Raw genomic sequence first — 17,797 nt, 5'->3', positions numbered from 1 at the left:
ACACACACACACACACACACACACACACACAATCTTACATTCAACATGGCCGCATGCGCGCCTATAAGCAACATGGCCGCTCTGCCAGGCACCAAGATGGCGACCACAGCCTCACTGCACCCGGAAGCACCGGAGAGCGCCAATAAGAAAACATCCGCTCTCCTGCCAACACTTAAGATGGCTCCGGTTTCAGCGTCAAAGCTGCGCGAAACCGGAAATGGCTTTTCATTTAGCGCAACGCCGGGACCTCTTTCCGTTTAGCCTGGGGGTGTCCGTGTGAGAATTAGATTTTCCCGGAGCGTCAACGGGGAGGTGCTAGTCTCCCGCGCCTGATTCGAGACTTATCCGGGCTGGGAGACAAGGATGTCGGACACGTGGAGCTCTATCCAGGCCCACAAAAAGCAGCTGGACTCGCTGCGGGAGAGGCTGCAGCGGAGGCGGAAGCAGGACTCGGGGCACTTGGGTGAGGCGCGTGTCTCCGGCCGGTGCTTAGCCGGGATGGGAGGGAGGGGACCTGGAGAGAAAGACCGCTCCCGAGCGGAAGCCCTTCTCCAAGGGGCTATTAAGGCCTCCTGCATTGGTGCTCCCTCTCTCGCCTCAGCAGCACAGACATTCGCCTTCCTGCAAGGAGTCGAGGTTCCCACCCGGGCGTCGGGTCGCTCCGTTCGCCTTCCCGGCCCTGACGCCCGGGCTCCATGCCGCACCTGCCCGGTTCCCCTTAAGTCTCCAAGAGGCCCCGTGTGCCAGGCCTCCCGGCCCCGTTCCGTGACACAGAACGGCCTCTCTCCCTGTTGCTCCCACGGCGTTTTGTTCTCCCTTAGGTTCTGGTGACTGGTTTGTAGTGGCCTTTTCTTGGCGACTGTGGGCACAGTGAGAGCAGGCACTGGGCCTTGTTATCCATAGTGCGCATTTAAGTGCCCTCAGAGTTGGTGTAGCGAAATCAGCTGAGGAACTGGCATTGTTTCAGTCACTTACATACGGAGCAGGAATCTGAAAGCACTCATTTTTTGTTTGTTTTTTAATTCCCCCCAGCCCTGCTTCTGTGTCACAGTGGTAAAACGAAGGAACCTCACCACCCATTCCCAGTACAGTCCCTGAATTATCTAAACAGATCAATGATAAAAGCTCTACAAGAAGAGCGAATCTCTGTACCACTATTGTGGTAGGTTATTCCAGTGTTTCTCAGTATATTCAGATCCATCACTAAATCTTGTCTTAACATATTCAGGACCATGCACACATTCTGGCCCTTGGAACTGGATGCCCTGGCAGGACTCTCACACCATAATAAATAAATATCCATTGAGTCAGTGTGCATGAGTGCAGTTAGACAAAATAAGTGTGACATTGACCATGCTCTCAAGGAATTTGAAGTTTAGTTGGGGATAAAGGGTATGATACATGTAAAATGCCACATGAATGCGTCCACAAGAGTGCAGTGAGAGGAGAACTAACAAGAGTTGGTTTAGTTAGTGAAGGCATTATGGAGAAGTTGGCACTTGGAATTATTTTTTTAACATTTAATCACCTTTATTTATTTGTTTGTTTATGTTTGTTTGTTTTTGTTAATCCTCACCTGAGAATATTTTTCCATTGATTTTTAGGGAGAATGGAAGAGAGAGGGAAAGACAGAGAGAAACATCTATGTGAGAGAAAGGGCCCTGGCGGGAGAAGCCTGCAACCAAGGTACCTGCCCTTGACCAGAATCAAACCCGGGACCCTTTGGTCCACAAGCTGATGCTTTATCCACTGAGCCAAACTAGCTAGGGCTGGAATTTAGTTTTGAGGGCTATATTGTACTTAGATAATTAAAAAAGGAGTTAAGAGGGTAGGGTGAGTGGAGGAAGAAGTGCAAGTTATATCGTCAGGGATTAATTAGTAGTCAAGTATTGGAGTAGTTACTCAATTACCCAAGAGGAAGACTTTTTTATCTTGATACATAAACTTAAGTTTTTGACCTCTTGTAGATCAGTTTTCTGTTTTTTTTTTTCTTATTCTTTGGTTTCCTCTGTTTCTGAGCCTTTTATATTTGCATATCAATTTATTTTTGTTTTATTTATTTTTTATTTATTTTATTGATTTCGGAGAGGGAGAGAGATAGAAACATCAATGATGAGAGAGAATCATTGATTGGCTGCCTCCTGCATACTCCACTCTGGGGATCGAGCCTGCAACCCAGGCATGTGCCCTTGACCAGAATTGAACCTGGGACCCTTCAGTCCGCAGGCTGACGCTCTAACTACTGAGCCATGCTGGTCAGGCGACATGCATATCAAATTTTGATAGAAAATATAACAATTACATCACTATCATAGACAAATGACCTATTGCTTCTTTTATTTTTTAATTACTGATTTTAGAGAGAGAGAGAGAAACATTGATTTGTTCCACTTATTTATGCATTCATTGGTTGATTCTTGTATGTGCCCTGACCATGGATTGAAACTACAACCTTAGTTTATCAGATAATGCTCTAATCAACTGAACTACCTGGCTTGGGTCCCCAATTGTTTCTTAATTTATTATAGACTCCTATAACTGGAATTAAAGTATTTCATCAACTTTTTCAAAAACAGCATTCTGGAAGGATATGATTCGAGGCATTTCTACTATATACATATGTATGCGTTCCTGAAAAACTTTGCTGTCTGCAAAAGCCTGCATTAAAAATAGCAGGGCTTGCCCTGGCCAGTTGCTCAGTGGTTAGAGTGTTGGTTGAAGGATCTCCGGTTTGATTCCTGGTCAAGGCACGTACTTCAGTTGCAGATTAATACCTGGCCCTTATCAGGGCACATGCAGGAGGCAACCAATTGATGTGTCTCTCACATCGCTGTTTCTGTCTCTTCTCCTCCCTTCCACTCTCTCTAAAAATCAATGGGAAAATATCCTTGGGTGAGGATTAACAAAAAAAAAGTGGTTCATTTTACAGACTTATTGCTCCCTTTAATAAAAATTATACATTGCTCAAAGAAGATCTAAATTTGGTTACTAACTGGAGAAAGTAAAATGTTTATGTGATTTCATTCTCCATAGTATCAGTAGGTTTAATTATAAAAAAAAAAACATTTTCGCCCTAGCTAGTTTGGCTCAGTGGATAGAGCTTTGGCCTGCGGACTGGAGGGTCCCAGGTTCGATTCCAGTCAAGGGCATGTACTTTGGTTGCGGGCACATCCCCAGTAGGGGGTGTGCAGGAGGCAGCTGATCGATAATTCTCTCTCATCGATGTTTCTAACTCTCTATCCCTCTCCCTTCCTCTCTGTAAAAAAAATCAATAAAATATATTTTAGAAAAAAACAAAACATTTTCCTTAGCACACAATGGAGTATACAGATGTTGTATTATAAAATTGTACACCTGAAACTTATATGTTATTAACCAACTAGAGTCCTGGTGCACGAAATTCGTGCACTGGGGAGTGGGGTGTCCCTCAGCCCGGCCTGCACCCTCTCACAATCCGGCACCCTTTGGGGGATGTCCGACTGCCAGTGTGTGCCCAATCCTGCAGGAAAGTGTTAAAGGCTGTTTCTGACTAATTGGATCAGGCAAAGACTCAAAGACTCCAGATACTGCCTCTGTCTACAGCAGTGGTTCTCAACCTTGGCTGCCCATTAGAATCACTGGGGAATCTTTTTAAAATCCTGATTTCTGGGCCTCATCCTCCAGAAATTCTGTTTCTTTGTTACTAATGTTGTGGCCCCACCCCACAACAAAGAAACAGAATTTCCGGAGGATGAGGCCCAGAAATCAGGATTTAAAAAGATTCCCAGGTGATTCTAATGTGCAGCCAAGGTTGAGAACCACTGGTCTACAGACTAATAGGATTCCAACTTGAATTGCCCCAATTATCCTCAGGAGTGGCAAGGGTTTTTTCCACAGAGTGGGGCAGTTGTTTCTGCCTGGAGGCTAATTGTTACTTTTAATCTCTTAAGTGGCCTCAGGGCAAGGTGTTTTTCAATAGGGTGTGTGGACTGTCTTCCCTCCAGGCAAGGCAGATGTCTGTGTGGGAAAGATGTCCTCCGCTTTGTGAGGGAATGGCTCAGCCCAGGAAACTTGGGGTGTTTGCCTTCTGAGCTCTATCCCCCAAGTCCCCAGTCCTGGGTTCTGCTCTCACAGCTCCAGTCCACTTCACCCTCCCTCTGCCAGAGCACAAGGTGGGTGGCCCCACAGGGAATTTTTGTGCATTGGCCCTTTAAGAGGGTGCCTGAACTTTCAGCTGCCACTCCCTGGCAGACAGCACCCCACTGCTTTTCACAGCTAGATGTTATGTGGTACCCTTCTCAGTTTGGTGCTCTCTGCTGGGGAGCCCAGCTTCGGGCTTAGGTCCCAGAGTTCTCAGTGGCACCCCCCCCTCCCACACACAGCTGAGATATCTCTCCAGGACTTCAGTTGCTGTCTGTGGGTGCCCGGCCAGCCCTTTCGAGCCTCTGCCCCTCCTACCAGTCTCTATGCGGTCTCCATCTTCGGTTCTTGGGTATCAGGGCTCTCTCCTGTGAGTTTTCTGTTGATTATTCAGGAAGCCTTTCTGTATTTCAGTTGTAATTCCAGTTTGTTCCTGGGAGCATGTCTGTGCAACATCTTCCTATTCTGCCGCCATTTTTAATCTCCCCCTGATGGCTCCCTTATCCCTCAACGTCATTTGAAGTCTTACATTGCTACCCTCAGCTCATTTGCTTTATTTCCAATTTTTTTTTTTACTGAGTTTCCTGTCTAGATTCCATGTAGTCTAATTTAGAAATAGCAAATAACATTTGCATGAAAAGTTGGTAGGAAAGAAATTGAGAGCATTAACATCTAACCAAATTTATATATTGTTATTTTAAATGTTTGTGGTGTTTTTTTGTTGTTGTTGTTGTTATTCCTCACCAGAAGAGTGAGGGTACTTTTCCCATTGATTTTTTTTAGTGACTGGAAGGGAGGGAGTAAGAGGGGAGAGAGGAGAGAGAGAAATATTGACATGAGGACATGAGAGAGTGAGAAAGACACACTGATCCGATGCTTCCTGCATGTGCCCTGACCAGGGCCGGTGGTTGAACCTGCAACCCAGGTACCTGCCTTGACAGGGAATTGAACTTGAGCCCCTCTGGGCAACAGTAACTACTTAGTAACACCAGCCAGGGCTATCTATTGTTATTTTAAATATCATAGCAGGTATAATAATGTCAAATGGGTTACTTTTTTATTTGAACTGCTAGCTCTTGACTTCATTTAAAATAAAGTTAATAGAGAACTTTATCATAAAAATAATGTGGTATTATTATATATTTAAGCCAAGTGTCTGAAGAACCATTTTTTTGTGGCAGTAATGAAAAATAATATGGTAGTGAATAAGTATGTTCCCAAACAGAATTTTGATTAGATTAAATTAAGAATTTTTTTCAGAGTGAAAGTCACTTTTTAAAAAATTGACTTTAGAGAGAGAGAAGAGAGAGAGACATCAATTTGCTGTTCCTTCTATTCATGCATCTGTTAGTTGATTCCTGTATGTGCCCTGACCAGGGATTGAACCCAAGAAAACTTCGGCACTTCAGGACAACGCTTCAATCAAGTGAGCTACCCAGCCAGGGCAATAAGTGTTTTTGAGCTCTGGGTAGTGTGGCTCAGTTGGTAGAACATCATCCCATGCACCAAAAAGTCACCGGTTTGATTCCCGGTCAGCGTACATGCACAGGTTTTAGGTTCAACAGGAGGCATCTGATTGATGTATCTCTCTCACATTGATGTATCTCTCTCCTCCCTCTCTATTAATTTATTTTTTTAAAAGAATGTTTTGGCCCTGGCTGGTTTGGCTCAGGGGATAGAGTGTTGGCCTGTAGACTGAAGGGTCCCAGGTTCAATTTCAGTCAGGGACACATGCCCGGGTTGTGGGCTCGGTCCCTAGTTGGGGGCATGCAGTAGGCAGCCGATCAATGATTTTCTCTCATCATTGATGTTTCTATCTCTCTCCCCCTCTCCCTTCCTCTCTGAAATCAATAAAAAAAAATATTTTTTTAAAAAAGAAAGACCACCCCCATAAGTCTCTAATTTGTACTTATATAAAAATAAATAAAAAGGTCAGTATCTATCTATATAAAAGCCCAGTGACCATTATGGCAGAACGAACAGAACGACTGGTCACTATGATGCACACTGACCACCGGGGGGCAGATGCTCAATGCAGGGCTCAAGGCTGGCGAGCACTAAGGGGTGATGAGCCAAGCAGCTAGGAGTGAGCAGGCAGGCGGTTAGGAGTAAGGGGTCCCAGATTGCGAGAGGGCGCAGGCCGGGCTGAGGGACCCCCTCTCCCCTCCTTTCATCCCCCTCGTGCCTGAATGCATCGGGCCTCTAGTTATGTATAAAACAATTTGTGGATGCAATGCCTGAAATCCTCATTTTAAAGCACCTTGTACTTTTTTTTTTTGTTTTGCCTTAATGAAATTTATCATTGATTATTCTTAGTTGGGTTGCTTAAGAAATTTTTGTTTGGAGCCAGTCACAAAAAGGTAAATACTGTATGATTGCACTTCTATGAAGTATCTAGCGTATTCAAATTCAAAGAAAGAGAAATCAGAATGCAGTTGTTACGGGCTAGGGGATGTTGCTGCTAAATGGATACAGAGTTTCATTTGTGCAAGGTGAAAAAATTTAATTTGACTATACTTAACACTACTGAACTGTACAGTTAGAAATGGCTAAGGTGATCAATTTTATGTGTGTTTTACTGCAACTTTATAAAAAAATCAACAACATTCAAAACTTAAAAAAATTAAATAGAAAATTGTAAATGTATTAGATTATTGAAAAAAGAAATCTTATATAATAAAGATTGACCATCATGCCCTAAAAAAAAAAAGAAGAAATTTTTGTTTACTTTAAAAGAATTTTATACTTAATAAAAAAATCAGTTTGATCCTAGTGTAAAATGTAATAGGGGTATTTTAGCTCAAATTTATTACATTTGTAGAATTTCTGAATTGCAAGGGATTTCAGTAGTCACCAAATCAGTCCTGTTCAATGCAGGAATTTTGCCTATAGTTTTTTTAAAGTAAGCTAAGTAGTAACTGTCACTTATATTTAATATATATTTTTAGCTTAAGTCAGTTGCTCTCAAACTCTTTCTCATCCTGACCTTCAAAGTGCTTCCATGACTCTTCCATGTGCATAACACCTTTTTGCCACAAGGAACTTTTATCAGTTCATCTGAGTTCTAGTTAAGATTCAGCAGAACATAAAGGAATTATAAGTAATCAAGGTGAAGAAAGTTACAGCAATTATTTAAAATTTGCAGCTAATATGAAATTGTGGAATCTGTTTTCCAAATAGGGTATAACTTATTTTCATAAAATGTTAACTATTCCAGCAAATTGTTTGGTATAGTTCAGCTCTGATGTCCTTGGAATTTCTGAGTCAAATTTTACTAAAGTTAGTTCCATGAGAGTGGAAATTTCCAAGTAATCAAAATATTTTTACATGTAAACTAATGGCTCATTTATACCTTATAATATTTAATTTAACAGAATTCCAGGATGGGTCCGGAGTTTAATATTTCTCTCTTCCTTTCCCTTCCTCTCTTTCTAAAAATCAATAAAAATATATTTGTTTGGCCCTAACCGGTTTGGCTCAGTGGATAGAGCGTCGGCCTGTGGACTCAAGGGTCCCGGGTTCGATTCCAGTCAAGGGCATGTACCTTGGTTGCGGGCACATCCCCAGTGGGGGGCGTGCAAGAGGCAGCTGATCGATGTTTCTAACTCTCTATCCCTCTTCCCTCCTCTCTGTAAAAAATCAATGGAGTCTATTTGAAAAAAAAAAAAAAAATATATATATATATATATATATATATATATATATATATTTATATATATATTTGTTTGGTTTTTGTTTCTTGTTAATCCTTACCTGAGGATATTTTTCCATTGATTTTTAGGGATAGTGGAAGAGAAAGGGAAAGACAGAGAGAAACATTGATGTGAAAGAAGCACATCGGCTGGTTGCCTCCGACCAGGGCCAGGATCTGAGGAGCCTGCAACCAAGGTACGTGCCCTTGACCGGAATCGAACCCAGGGCCCTTTGGTCCACAGGCCGATGTTCTATCCACTGGGCCAAACCGGCTAGGGCAAAAATAGATTTTTTAAAAAATACAGTCAGGAAATATTTTGCGACTAGGCTTCAGCAAAGTTTTATAAGATTTTTATGTTTGATGTTAAAGGTCCCATTATTCTAACCTCTAACACTGTCATTTTGTATATCTTCTGATGTTTAGTGGCCTTAATTCATAAACATTTAAACTCCATTCCTCAGAGAGATTTTATCATAGTTTAGGTTATTGAAAATATTTCTGGCTTTTAGATTCAGGTTGATTATATCAGTTGTCACTTAGAATAGCTTGAATGGAGTTGGTATGGAAATTTAAATCTACCATGCTGCTCATTTCCTATAAAGTACATGAAGGACAAGGAATTATGAAAACTCTCATTCAATAGAGAAAATGTAAGCTCTTCCCAGAAAATTGAGGATTATCCTGGCAAAGCAGTGAATGAATGCTTAAATATGTTTGAGGAAAAGTTATCTAGTGCTAAATTTGGTTGGAGGATTTCCCACATCAAATGAAAGAACTGTATACTGTGAATGCTGGAGAATTTTGACTCCCGAGGAATATATAGGCTGGCAGTGGTTGCCCCTTTAAAAAAAAAAAAAAAAAAAAAAAAAAAAAAATATATATATATATATATATATATATATATATATATATATATATATATATTGATTTCAGAGAGGAAGGGAGAGGGAGAGATAGAAACATCAATGAGAGAGAATCGTCGATCGGCTGCCTTCTGCATGCCCCACACTGGGGATGGAGCCGGAAACCCGGGCATGTGCCCTTGACCAGACTCAAACCTGGGACCCTTCAGTCTACAGGCTGATGCTCTATCTACTGAGCCAAACCAGCCAGGGCACCCTTTTTCAGTTTATATTCTCTTCATTCCTAGATCTACGGAATCCAGAGGCAGCACTATCTCCAACCTTCCGCAGTGACAGCCCAGTGCCTACTGTACCCACTTCTGGTGGCTCCAAGTCCAGCACAGCTTCAGTTCCTGAATTAGCTACAGACCCTGAATTGGAGAAGAAGTTGCTACACCATCTCTCTGATCTATCCCTAACATTGCCTACTGATGCTGTGTCCATCTGTCTTGCCATCTCCACGGTAATGACCTGATAAGACAGGGTTGGGATCTACCACTTCTTTTCTTTAGTTCATGGTCAGTGTCTTACTGCTTTTTCTTCCTTCCCTAGCCAGATGCCCCTGTTACTCAAGAAGGGGTGGAAAGCCTCCTACAGAAGTTTGCAGCTCAGGAGTTGATTGAGGTAAAGCGAGGTCTCCTACAAGATGATGCAAATCCTACTCTTGTGACCTATGCTGATCATTCCAAGCTCTCTGCCATGATGGTCGCTGTTGCAGAAAAGGGCTCTGGGGAGGTAACAGGGACTATCACAGGTCAGAAGCGGCGTGCAGAACAGGACTCAACCACAGTAGCTGCCTTTGCTAGCTCTTTGGCCTCTGGTCTGGCTTCTTCAGCATCAGAAACAGCCAAGGAGCCAACCAAGAAATCAAGGAAACATGCTGCCTCAGATGTTGATCTGGAGATAGAAAGCCTTCTGAACCAACAGTCTACTAAGGAACAACAGAGCAAGAAGGTAGGGGCAGATGGAAATGTTTTCATACATATACTTGGAATTATAACTTTGAGAGGAATTTACCCCTGGCACAAGGAGCAATTCTTAGAATTGAAGGTTTAGAACAGTGGTTCTCAACAGGGGATGATTTTGCCTTCCTCCCTCCTTACAGAGGACATTTGGCAATGTCTGGAGACATTTTTGGTTGTCTCAATACAGGGGAGTGCTACAGGCATCTAGTTGGTAGAGGCAAGGGATACTGCTAAACATCCTACAGTCATAGTAGGACAACCCCCATACAACAAAGAATTATCCAGCCCTAAATGTTAATAATGTCAATGCTAGAAACTCGGATTTAGAGAATCTTTGTTATTGGATCTGTTTGGAAGAATCATAAGATCAAGGGCAGGGGAATCCAGTTCTGGCTGGGTAGCTCAGTTGGTTAGAGCAGTGTCCTAATACACCAAGGTTGTGGGTTCAATCCCTAGTCAGGGCACATACAAGAATCAACCAAAGAATGCACAAATAAGTGAAACAACAAATTGATGTTTCTCTCTCCCTTCCTCACTTTCTAAATATCAACAAATAATTTTTTTTAAAAAAGAGAAGTTGAATCCAAATGTAGGAATAGGGGGAGATGAATGGAAATGAATACTGGACCAATAATTATAGAAATTGATGAAACAATGTGAATTTGCAGTACAACAAGTTCTCAAAGTCATTTTGTTCAGTGTTATTTCATCATAACGTTGATGAGATGCCTCAGGAACTTTGTTTATATCAATTAGCCTATGGTAAAATTAGTTATACATTTTTTCACTTAAAGTTACAAAACCTGTCAACAATGTTGAAGACTTTACTGTATAATGGTTCTTGGTATAAGTAATGGAACCACATGAGTTCTCTCCATTTGCTACTTCTAGGTGTGTGAATTTGACAAGTTAAATTGATAGTAGAGTTCATTGTGCCTTGGTTCAGTACCTAACGTAAGTGATTTTGGTGGGCATTACAGGTATTATCAAGTAGAATTTACACAGGTGGTTTAAGGCTAATTTTACCTACAAACCCTGTTAAGTCCAAAGCTTCTTCTGTCATAGGTCAGTCAGGAGATTCTAGAGCTATTAAATACTACAACAGCCAAGGAACAATCCATTGTCGAAAAGTTTCGGTCACGAGGTCGGGCCCAAGTGCAAGAGTTCTGTGACTATGGAACCAAGGAGGAGTGCATGAAAGCCAGTGATGCTGATCGGCCCTGTCGCAAGCTGCACTTCAGGTCTCTTGAGAGGGAGTGCGGTGGGATGGGTCTCCTAGAAATAGTCATTCCTTTTCAGCACGTTGCTTCCAATCATTGGGATTATGTATTTAATCCTGTTATTAAATGGTTTTCCTATGTCCTGGCCAGCATGGCTCAGTGGTTGAATATCGTCGACCTTTGAACCAGGAGATCACCATCAGGGCACATGTCTAGGATTGCATGCTCAATCCCCAGTAGGGGGCGTGCAGGAGGCAGTTCATCAATGATTCTCTCATTGATGTTGAGACATCATTGATGTCTATCTTTCTCTCCCTTTTTATCTCTGAAATCAATAAAATTATATTTGAAAAAGAAAAAGGTTTCAATAGTTTGTCAAAGACCTCCAGATTCTGAAAGTATACTTTTAAAACATTATATGTTTTATTTATTTTTAGAGAGGGAGAGGGATAGAGAGATAGAAATATTGATGAGAGAAAAACATCATCTATTGGCTGCCTCCTGCACGCTTCCTGCTGGGGATCAAGTCTGCAACCCAGGCATCTGCCCTGACTGGGAATTGAACTGGTGACCTCTTGGTTTCTGGGTCATGCTCAACCTCTGAGCCACACCAGCTGGGCTGAAAGTATACTTTTAGAAGTAGTGTTCTGTGGGATGAATACAGGCTGGACTCCCAAATAAATGCAAGTGTGTGGGGTTTGTTTTGTTGTTTTTTTAATCTTCACCCAATGATATTTTTCCATTGATCGTTAGAGAAAGTGGAAAAGAGAGGGAAAGACAGGGAGAAATATCAATGTGAGAGAAACACCGATTGGTTGCCTCCTGCACGTGCCCTGCCCAGGGTCCAGGCCGGGGAGGAGCCTGCAACCCAACCGAGGTATGTGCTCTTGACTGGAATTGAACCCAAACTGGCCAGGGCCAAGTATGTGTTTTTTTAATGCTCCTTTCTTGCAATAGCAAGGCACTTCTATCTCTGAGCCCCAGTGCAAGTTAAAGTTCTTTGGAAGGAAGATTATCTTAGGAGAAACAGGATTCTGGGCTCTTTGGTCAGTGTTATACTGCTCTAACCAGCAAGCCCTTTCTTCCTTCCTGTCATAAGATAAGCAAGTTATGTCTTTGCTCAGAGAGGAATTAAAACTCTTCATTAGTGTGAATTACAGATTTTCATGTCCCCTGCCTCCCCCTTCTCTGAAAACTCTTGAAGGAAGCTCTAACAATAGAGAAAATTGGTAGATAGGAAATTGTGGAACAATTTGTTACTTGAACTGTTGGCTCTGACCGTGGAACACTATCTTGATTCTGATTTTATCTTTTTATTTCCCCAGGAGAATCATCAATAAACACACTGATGAATCATTAGGTGACTGCTCTTTCCTTAATACATGTTTCCACATGGATACCTGCAAATATGTTCACTATGAAATTGATGCTTGCATGGATTCTGAGGCTCCTGGGAGCAAAGATCATACACCAAGCCAGGAGCTTGCTCTCACACAGAGTGTTGGAGGTGATTCCAATGTAGATCGACTCTTCCCACCTCAGGTACCTGTTGGCTAAGAAAACTTACCTCAATTTATGGACTTAATCTGAATAGGGCAGCCATACATGTAGGAAAGCAGGGCATAATTAGCAATTTGTTTTGCTGATTGGGAATGGAGTGGGATAGATATGCTTAAAAGGGAGTAGGAAAATAGATGGAAAAGAGGGACTGGGGCCATGAATCTCAGAGTGGAGGAAGGGAAGATGACCAAATACCACCTCATGCAGTGGATCTGTTGTGATATCCGCTACCTGGACGTCAGTATCTTGGGCAAGTTTGCAGTTGTGATGGCTGACCCACCCTGGGATATTCACATGGAGCTGCCCTATGGGACCCTGACAGATGATGAGATGCGCAGGCTCAACATACCAGTACTGCAGGATGATGGCTTTCTCTTCCTCTGGGTCACAGGCAGGTAATGCAGTTCAAAGATGTGTAGTTACGGGCAGGAATAGTACAGAGTGAGTACTGGGTGGGGATAAAATCCTGGGTTTTCCTAGCTGTGCTATTAAGATTGAGTCAGCCTTTTTTTCCTACTGAGAGCTAATGCTTATTTATAACAAATTATACCTTAAGTCCTATTTAACTTTACATTTGTTCCTTGTGAAAGGTAAGGCCACTGAGAATGGATACTATGTTTTGTTTTTACATTCTTAAATCATCCTGTTGCCTTAATGGTGTCTTGCATGTAAATGTTCACTGAATATCTACTGAAAACACTTATATCTTGAAGCGAAAGAAAAAACAGGCTTGGAAGTAGCTGTTTAACCCTTTTTTCTTTCTAGGGCCATGGAGTTGGGCAGAGAATGTCTGAACCTCTGGGGGTAAGTGTTGCTTTCTTTTGGGGGAAATACATAATTGTTCTAGTTGAGATACCTGTTTATTTCTCCCCGAGTATTCCTGATTCCTTACCTCTGTAGAGTAGATGGTATACTCCTAAACTGTGAAAGCCTGATTAAAGCTCTAGTTCTTTCTTATGCCCCACAGTTATGAACGGGTAGATGAAATTATCTGGGTGAAGACAAATCAGCTGCAACGCATCATTCGGACAGGCCGTACAGGTCACTGGTTGAACCATGGAAAGGAACACTGCTTGGTGAGCAGCAGTGGGGTTCAATTCATTAGGTGGAGCAAAAAAGAGGAATTATGTGACTTCTTATTGAGAAAAAGTTCAAATGTAGGGTTTCATAAGGTAATCTGTTCTCTGTGGTGAGCAGGTTGGTGTCAAAGGAAATCCCCAAGGCTTCAACCAGGGTCTGGATTGTGATGTGATCGTAGCTGAGGTATGTGCTTCCCAGGCATCCAAAGTTTTCACATTTTAATTGATATTAGTTATTGAGGTCAAGGGTATTCTTGTCCCAAGTTCTCTCATTTGGATCTTAAAACATAAATGGAAAGGGCTAGAATTGCAATCTTGGGTAACTTAAAAGTAGCTAGACCCTTTATTTCCTAGGTTCGTTCTACCAGTCATAAACCAGATGAAATATATGGCATGATTGAGAGACTATCCCCTGGCACTCGCAAGATTGAATTATTTGGACGACCTCACAATGTGCAACCCAACTGGTAAGGTGATCGAAGAACATGTTAGCCCCCATGGGCAAAAGTATTTATAGTCAAGGACATTAGTTAGTAGCGTTTCACATCATATTCCAGTATTCTGTAAATGGGCTTCAGAGGATTCATAAGCCAACTAAGCTTATATTTTATTTTAGACTGTTTTACAGGATTCTGCAACATTCATTGGAAATCCCACAGGTTTTAGGATTCAAACCACTGTTCTCTAGATTCCACTTTTACAACCTAATGATATTCCTCAGTTAGTCTATGGATTTTTTAAAAAATATATATTTTATTGATTTTTTTACAGAGAGGAAGGTTGAGGGATAGTTAGAAACATCGATGAGAGAGAAACATCGATCAGCTGCCTCCTGCACACCCCTCACTGGTGATGTGCCCACAACCAAGGTACATGCCCTTGACTGGAATCGAACCTGGGACCCTTCAGTCTGGAGGCCGATGCTCTATCCACTGAGCCAAACCGGTCAGGGCTCTATGGATGTTTTGAATCTGTCCCCTGGTGGTTACTAAGAATCTAATCTGTCAAGAATTTTAATATCTTTCATTCTGTTAGTAGAGCTTTAAAAGACATGCTAATTAATTTTTTAAAATTGAATTTATTTGGGTGACATTGGTTCACAAAACCATACAGGTTTTAAGTAAATTCAATTAAAAAAATAAATTTTAAAAAAGTAAATAAGAGACATGCTGCTAGCATTTTACTTATCCAAGGAATACTCACTGGCAGCAACAGCTTTGAAAAGTAGGCCTGGTTAGCCATCAGTTATTAACCCTTAAGTAACACAGATCCTACCTATTTTACCACCAGATTCTGCCCATTCCTAACCAGTCATGCTACCACATACTATTCTATTAAGGTCTTTTAAAAGAGTATTTGATGAGATGATAGGCAGTCTTAATAAAAGGTATTGGTATTTTAACAATATTAAGCCTTTTAATTCCAGGAATTTTGGTTTGCCCCATCTTTCCCCTTGCTTCAGGATCACCCTTGGAAACCAGCTGGATGGGATCCACCTACTAGATCCAGATGTGGTTGCCCGGTTCAAGCAAAGGTATCCAGATGGTATCATCTCTAAACCTAAAAATCTATAGAAGCACTTCCTCACATAACTAAGCATCCATAGATATGGCTCTGCAGGCTGCATCTGAAGAGTAATATTTGTACCATAACTCTTTCTTATTTAAATAAAAGTTTGTATCTCAGTAGGGATTTTGAGGTCAAATTTTGGCTTTGCCACTTAACAGTGTGTGAACTCATGTAACTCATCCCTCAGTATGATTCCTGATCATGTAAACAGGAAATATTACCTACTTCATTGGCTTGTGGTAAGGGTTCAAACCAAATGAATGCATGGAAAGCATTAAAATGTTGATTATACAGTATAGGATGGAAGTGATTAGTAATTAGTACTACATGAACAGGATAATAAAGAAGGGGCTCTCTGGGACAGCATTTCTCAAGGTAAGATTTGAGTTTCCCTTAAGGTTATCACTAGGGCTATATGCTCTAAATATTTGCTGATTCTGTTACAACTATGTGGCTTGGTAGTCTATTCTTTCACTTAAATTTTCAAGAAAAGTGAAATAAGTGCATTTTAAATTTAAATGCTTAGGGTGTGCAGAGAATAGGCTTATATAAATTATGTAAGTGAAACCACTTCTGGGATATTTTTTAAAAGATAGCTTATCAAACACAACTGAATACAACTGTAGACTTCGGTGAAACCTCTTGTTAAACATGAAGAATTCTGCCTTTCACACTCAGAAACTGTGATAGCTGAGGTAAGGAAAGACAATGACTACAAAAATAATATTTGTAAAGAAGAATAAATAAGAAAATCCTAAATGATGTTATTTTCCCTATAGCCCAGTGTGCCTACTGTACTGAAAAACCTTTGTTCTCAAAGCAATGTATAGATGTGATATTACTAGCTCTCTGTTTAAAAGGTATCCTTTAATTCAACCTTTAATTCCTTTTAAAATGGTGCACACAGTGGTAGGCTCAAAGCTGATATATACTCATAATTTTACTCTTTTAGGCAAGACCTATGACAATTATACTAACAAGTTTCTTCAAACCACCCCCCTTCCCACCACCACTATGTTCTGCTTGTCCATATCCCCTTCACCCTTTCCTCTGCTATTATCACTGGCATCTCTGCTTGTACTTGAAAGTAAAGAGCAAACCCAGATTACAGCAAACTCAATGACCCTGCTCCATAGCCTGGCCCTTTGCTGAAGAGAGGAAAGGGGAGAAGCATGACGGGACCACCATGGGCTCAGTTCAGGTACTACCAGTAGCCCGGTTTGAGTTTTCAAAGCAGGGTCTTGGACATGTTCCTGGCAGATAAATCTTCACTGGCTTGGAGAACAGGAAGGACTATTTTACAAACACCACTGTGTTCGAATTTCTAGAGGCTAACCAGGCCAAGAAGACATCCCTAAGAGAAAAAAAGATACACATAAACAGAATTATAGCTTAGATGTATTCTTTCTTAACTCTGTCTTAAATAAATAGGTTCTCAGTTCACTATCTATATCAGTGATGGCGAACCTATGACACGCGTGTCAGAGGTGACACGCAAACTCATTTTTTTGGTTGATTTTTCTTTGTTAAATGGCATTTAAATATATAAAATAAATATCAAAAATATAAGTCTTTGTTTTACTATAGTTGCAAATATCAAAACATTTCTATATGTGACAGGGCACCAGAGTTAAGTTAGGGTTTTTTAAAATGCTGACACGCCGAGCTCAAAAGGTTCGCCATCACTGACCTATAGCATCAAAGTGAAATGGTATCACTCAGTTGAAATATTAGGGCAACGGGCCTAAAAGTCAGCAGTATAGGCAATCCTAGTTTACTGAAGAGGATTTGACATAGAAAATACCAATGCTTTGTTTCATGAATGTAGATAAATCCCAAGAAAATTTGGGGAGATAGACAAAATCTTCAGAACTCCTCCAACTCCTGCCATACTTAGCACCTTATTATGCTATTTATCACTTATCCATTCCTCCTCAAATTCTAATTCCCTAAGTGTTCTGATTTGCACTAAGGAGATAAGCAAAGCTAATATTCAGTCACTAACTGCTTAATGTGTCATCATCCATTTAAAGAGCACCTAAAGGTAAATGTGGTACCTGAGAAGCGTGACTGCTAATTATCTTTGTGTAGCAATTATAAGCTCTTTATAAGCAGGGGAACTTTTCTAGTAGTCTTACAATCAGACATATACATGTATATACCAACTTACTTTACCTAAGGTAAGGTAAACTCTAAGGTAATACTGACATGCTCAGGGTTACCATGTTTTCCAACAGTTAATTTTAGCAACCCCTGAATTATAAGAGAAACTATAACTCACCTGCAGTGCTTCACCACACATTCATTGCTGCAGTATTCATTGTCCCAGTCCTTACTCGCAACGGGAGGGTTCTCACAACCAGACCTCACACAGCGAGGCTGGGGTGAGATTGTCACTGGAGACCCACTCACCAATTCAACATCCATTTGAGAAGGAGACTCAACCTGTGAGAGGAAGAGAGCACCAAAGATGGATTAGATTTGCTACCTACCTTGCCAGACACCAGTCAAATTAACTTTGGGACCCAATGGAGCAAACAGGAGTTAACATCCCTCACATATGGGGTAACATTTTAAAAGAAGGTGAGTTCTTGGTCTCCCGCTTTTTATCCAGTTTTAGAACTTCGCCAAGCAGACTGACATGAAGTTTCTTCCCATTAGGAGAATGCTGGCCATATGCTGGTATACT

General features: G+C 41.2%; 2 protein-coding genes across 3 annotated transcripts in view; one reads left to right on the top strand and one right to left on the bottom strand.

Moving 5' to 3' along the window:
- The first annotated feature begins 253 nt into the window (after nt 1-253).
- On the top strand, nt 254-15,224 carry METTL3 (methyltransferase 3, N6-adenosine-methyltransferase complex catalytic subunit). Of its 2 annotated transcripts, XM_070426255.1 has the most exons (11): nt 254-463; nt 8,964-9,178; nt 9,268-9,669; nt 10,746-10,921; nt 12,226-12,442; nt 12,668-12,855; nt 13,226-13,264; nt 13,428-13,536; nt 13,658-13,723; nt 13,894-14,006; nt 15,002-15,224. In XM_070426255.1, the coding sequence occupies exons 1-11, from the start codon at nt 364-366 to the stop codon at nt 15,111-15,113; spliced, it is 1,737 nt and encodes a 578-aa protein (XP_070282356.1). In that variant the 5' UTR covers nt 254-363; the 3' UTR covers nt 15,114-15,224. The 2 variants fall into 2 exon arrangements, with proteins under 2 accessions (XP_070282356.1, XP_070282346.1); XM_070426245.1 differs by lacking the exon at nt 254-463 and having other exon boundaries at nt 8,756-9,178.
- Nucleotides 14,135-17,797, bottom strand: part of TOX4 (TOX high mobility group box family member 4) — a 16,849-nt gene continuing 13,186 nt past the window's right edge. The window contains exons 8-9 of the mRNA XM_070426233.1: nt 17,390-17,553; nt 14,135-16,462 (exon numbers count right to left, since the gene is read on the bottom strand). Of these exons, the coding sequence (XP_070282334.1) occupies nt 16,402-16,462; nt 17,390-17,553 (225 nt within the window). The 3' untranslated portion in view covers nt 14,135-16,401. The remainder of the gene's footprint in view (nt 16,463-17,389; nt 17,554-17,797) is intronic.

The sequence above is a fragment of the Myotis yumanensis genome, unplaced genomic scaffold (assembly GCF_028538775.1).
Source record: "Myotis yumanensis isolate MYYU_CA2020_CCGP unplaced genomic scaffold, mMyoYum1.0.hap1 SCAF_1, whole genome shotgun sequence".
NCBI classification, from domain to species: Eukaryota; Metazoa; Chordata; class Mammalia; order Chiroptera; family Vespertilionidae; genus Myotis; species Myotis yumanensis.
Note: the sequence above shows the minus strand (reverse complement) of the source record. Positions and strands in the feature narration are given on the sequence as shown.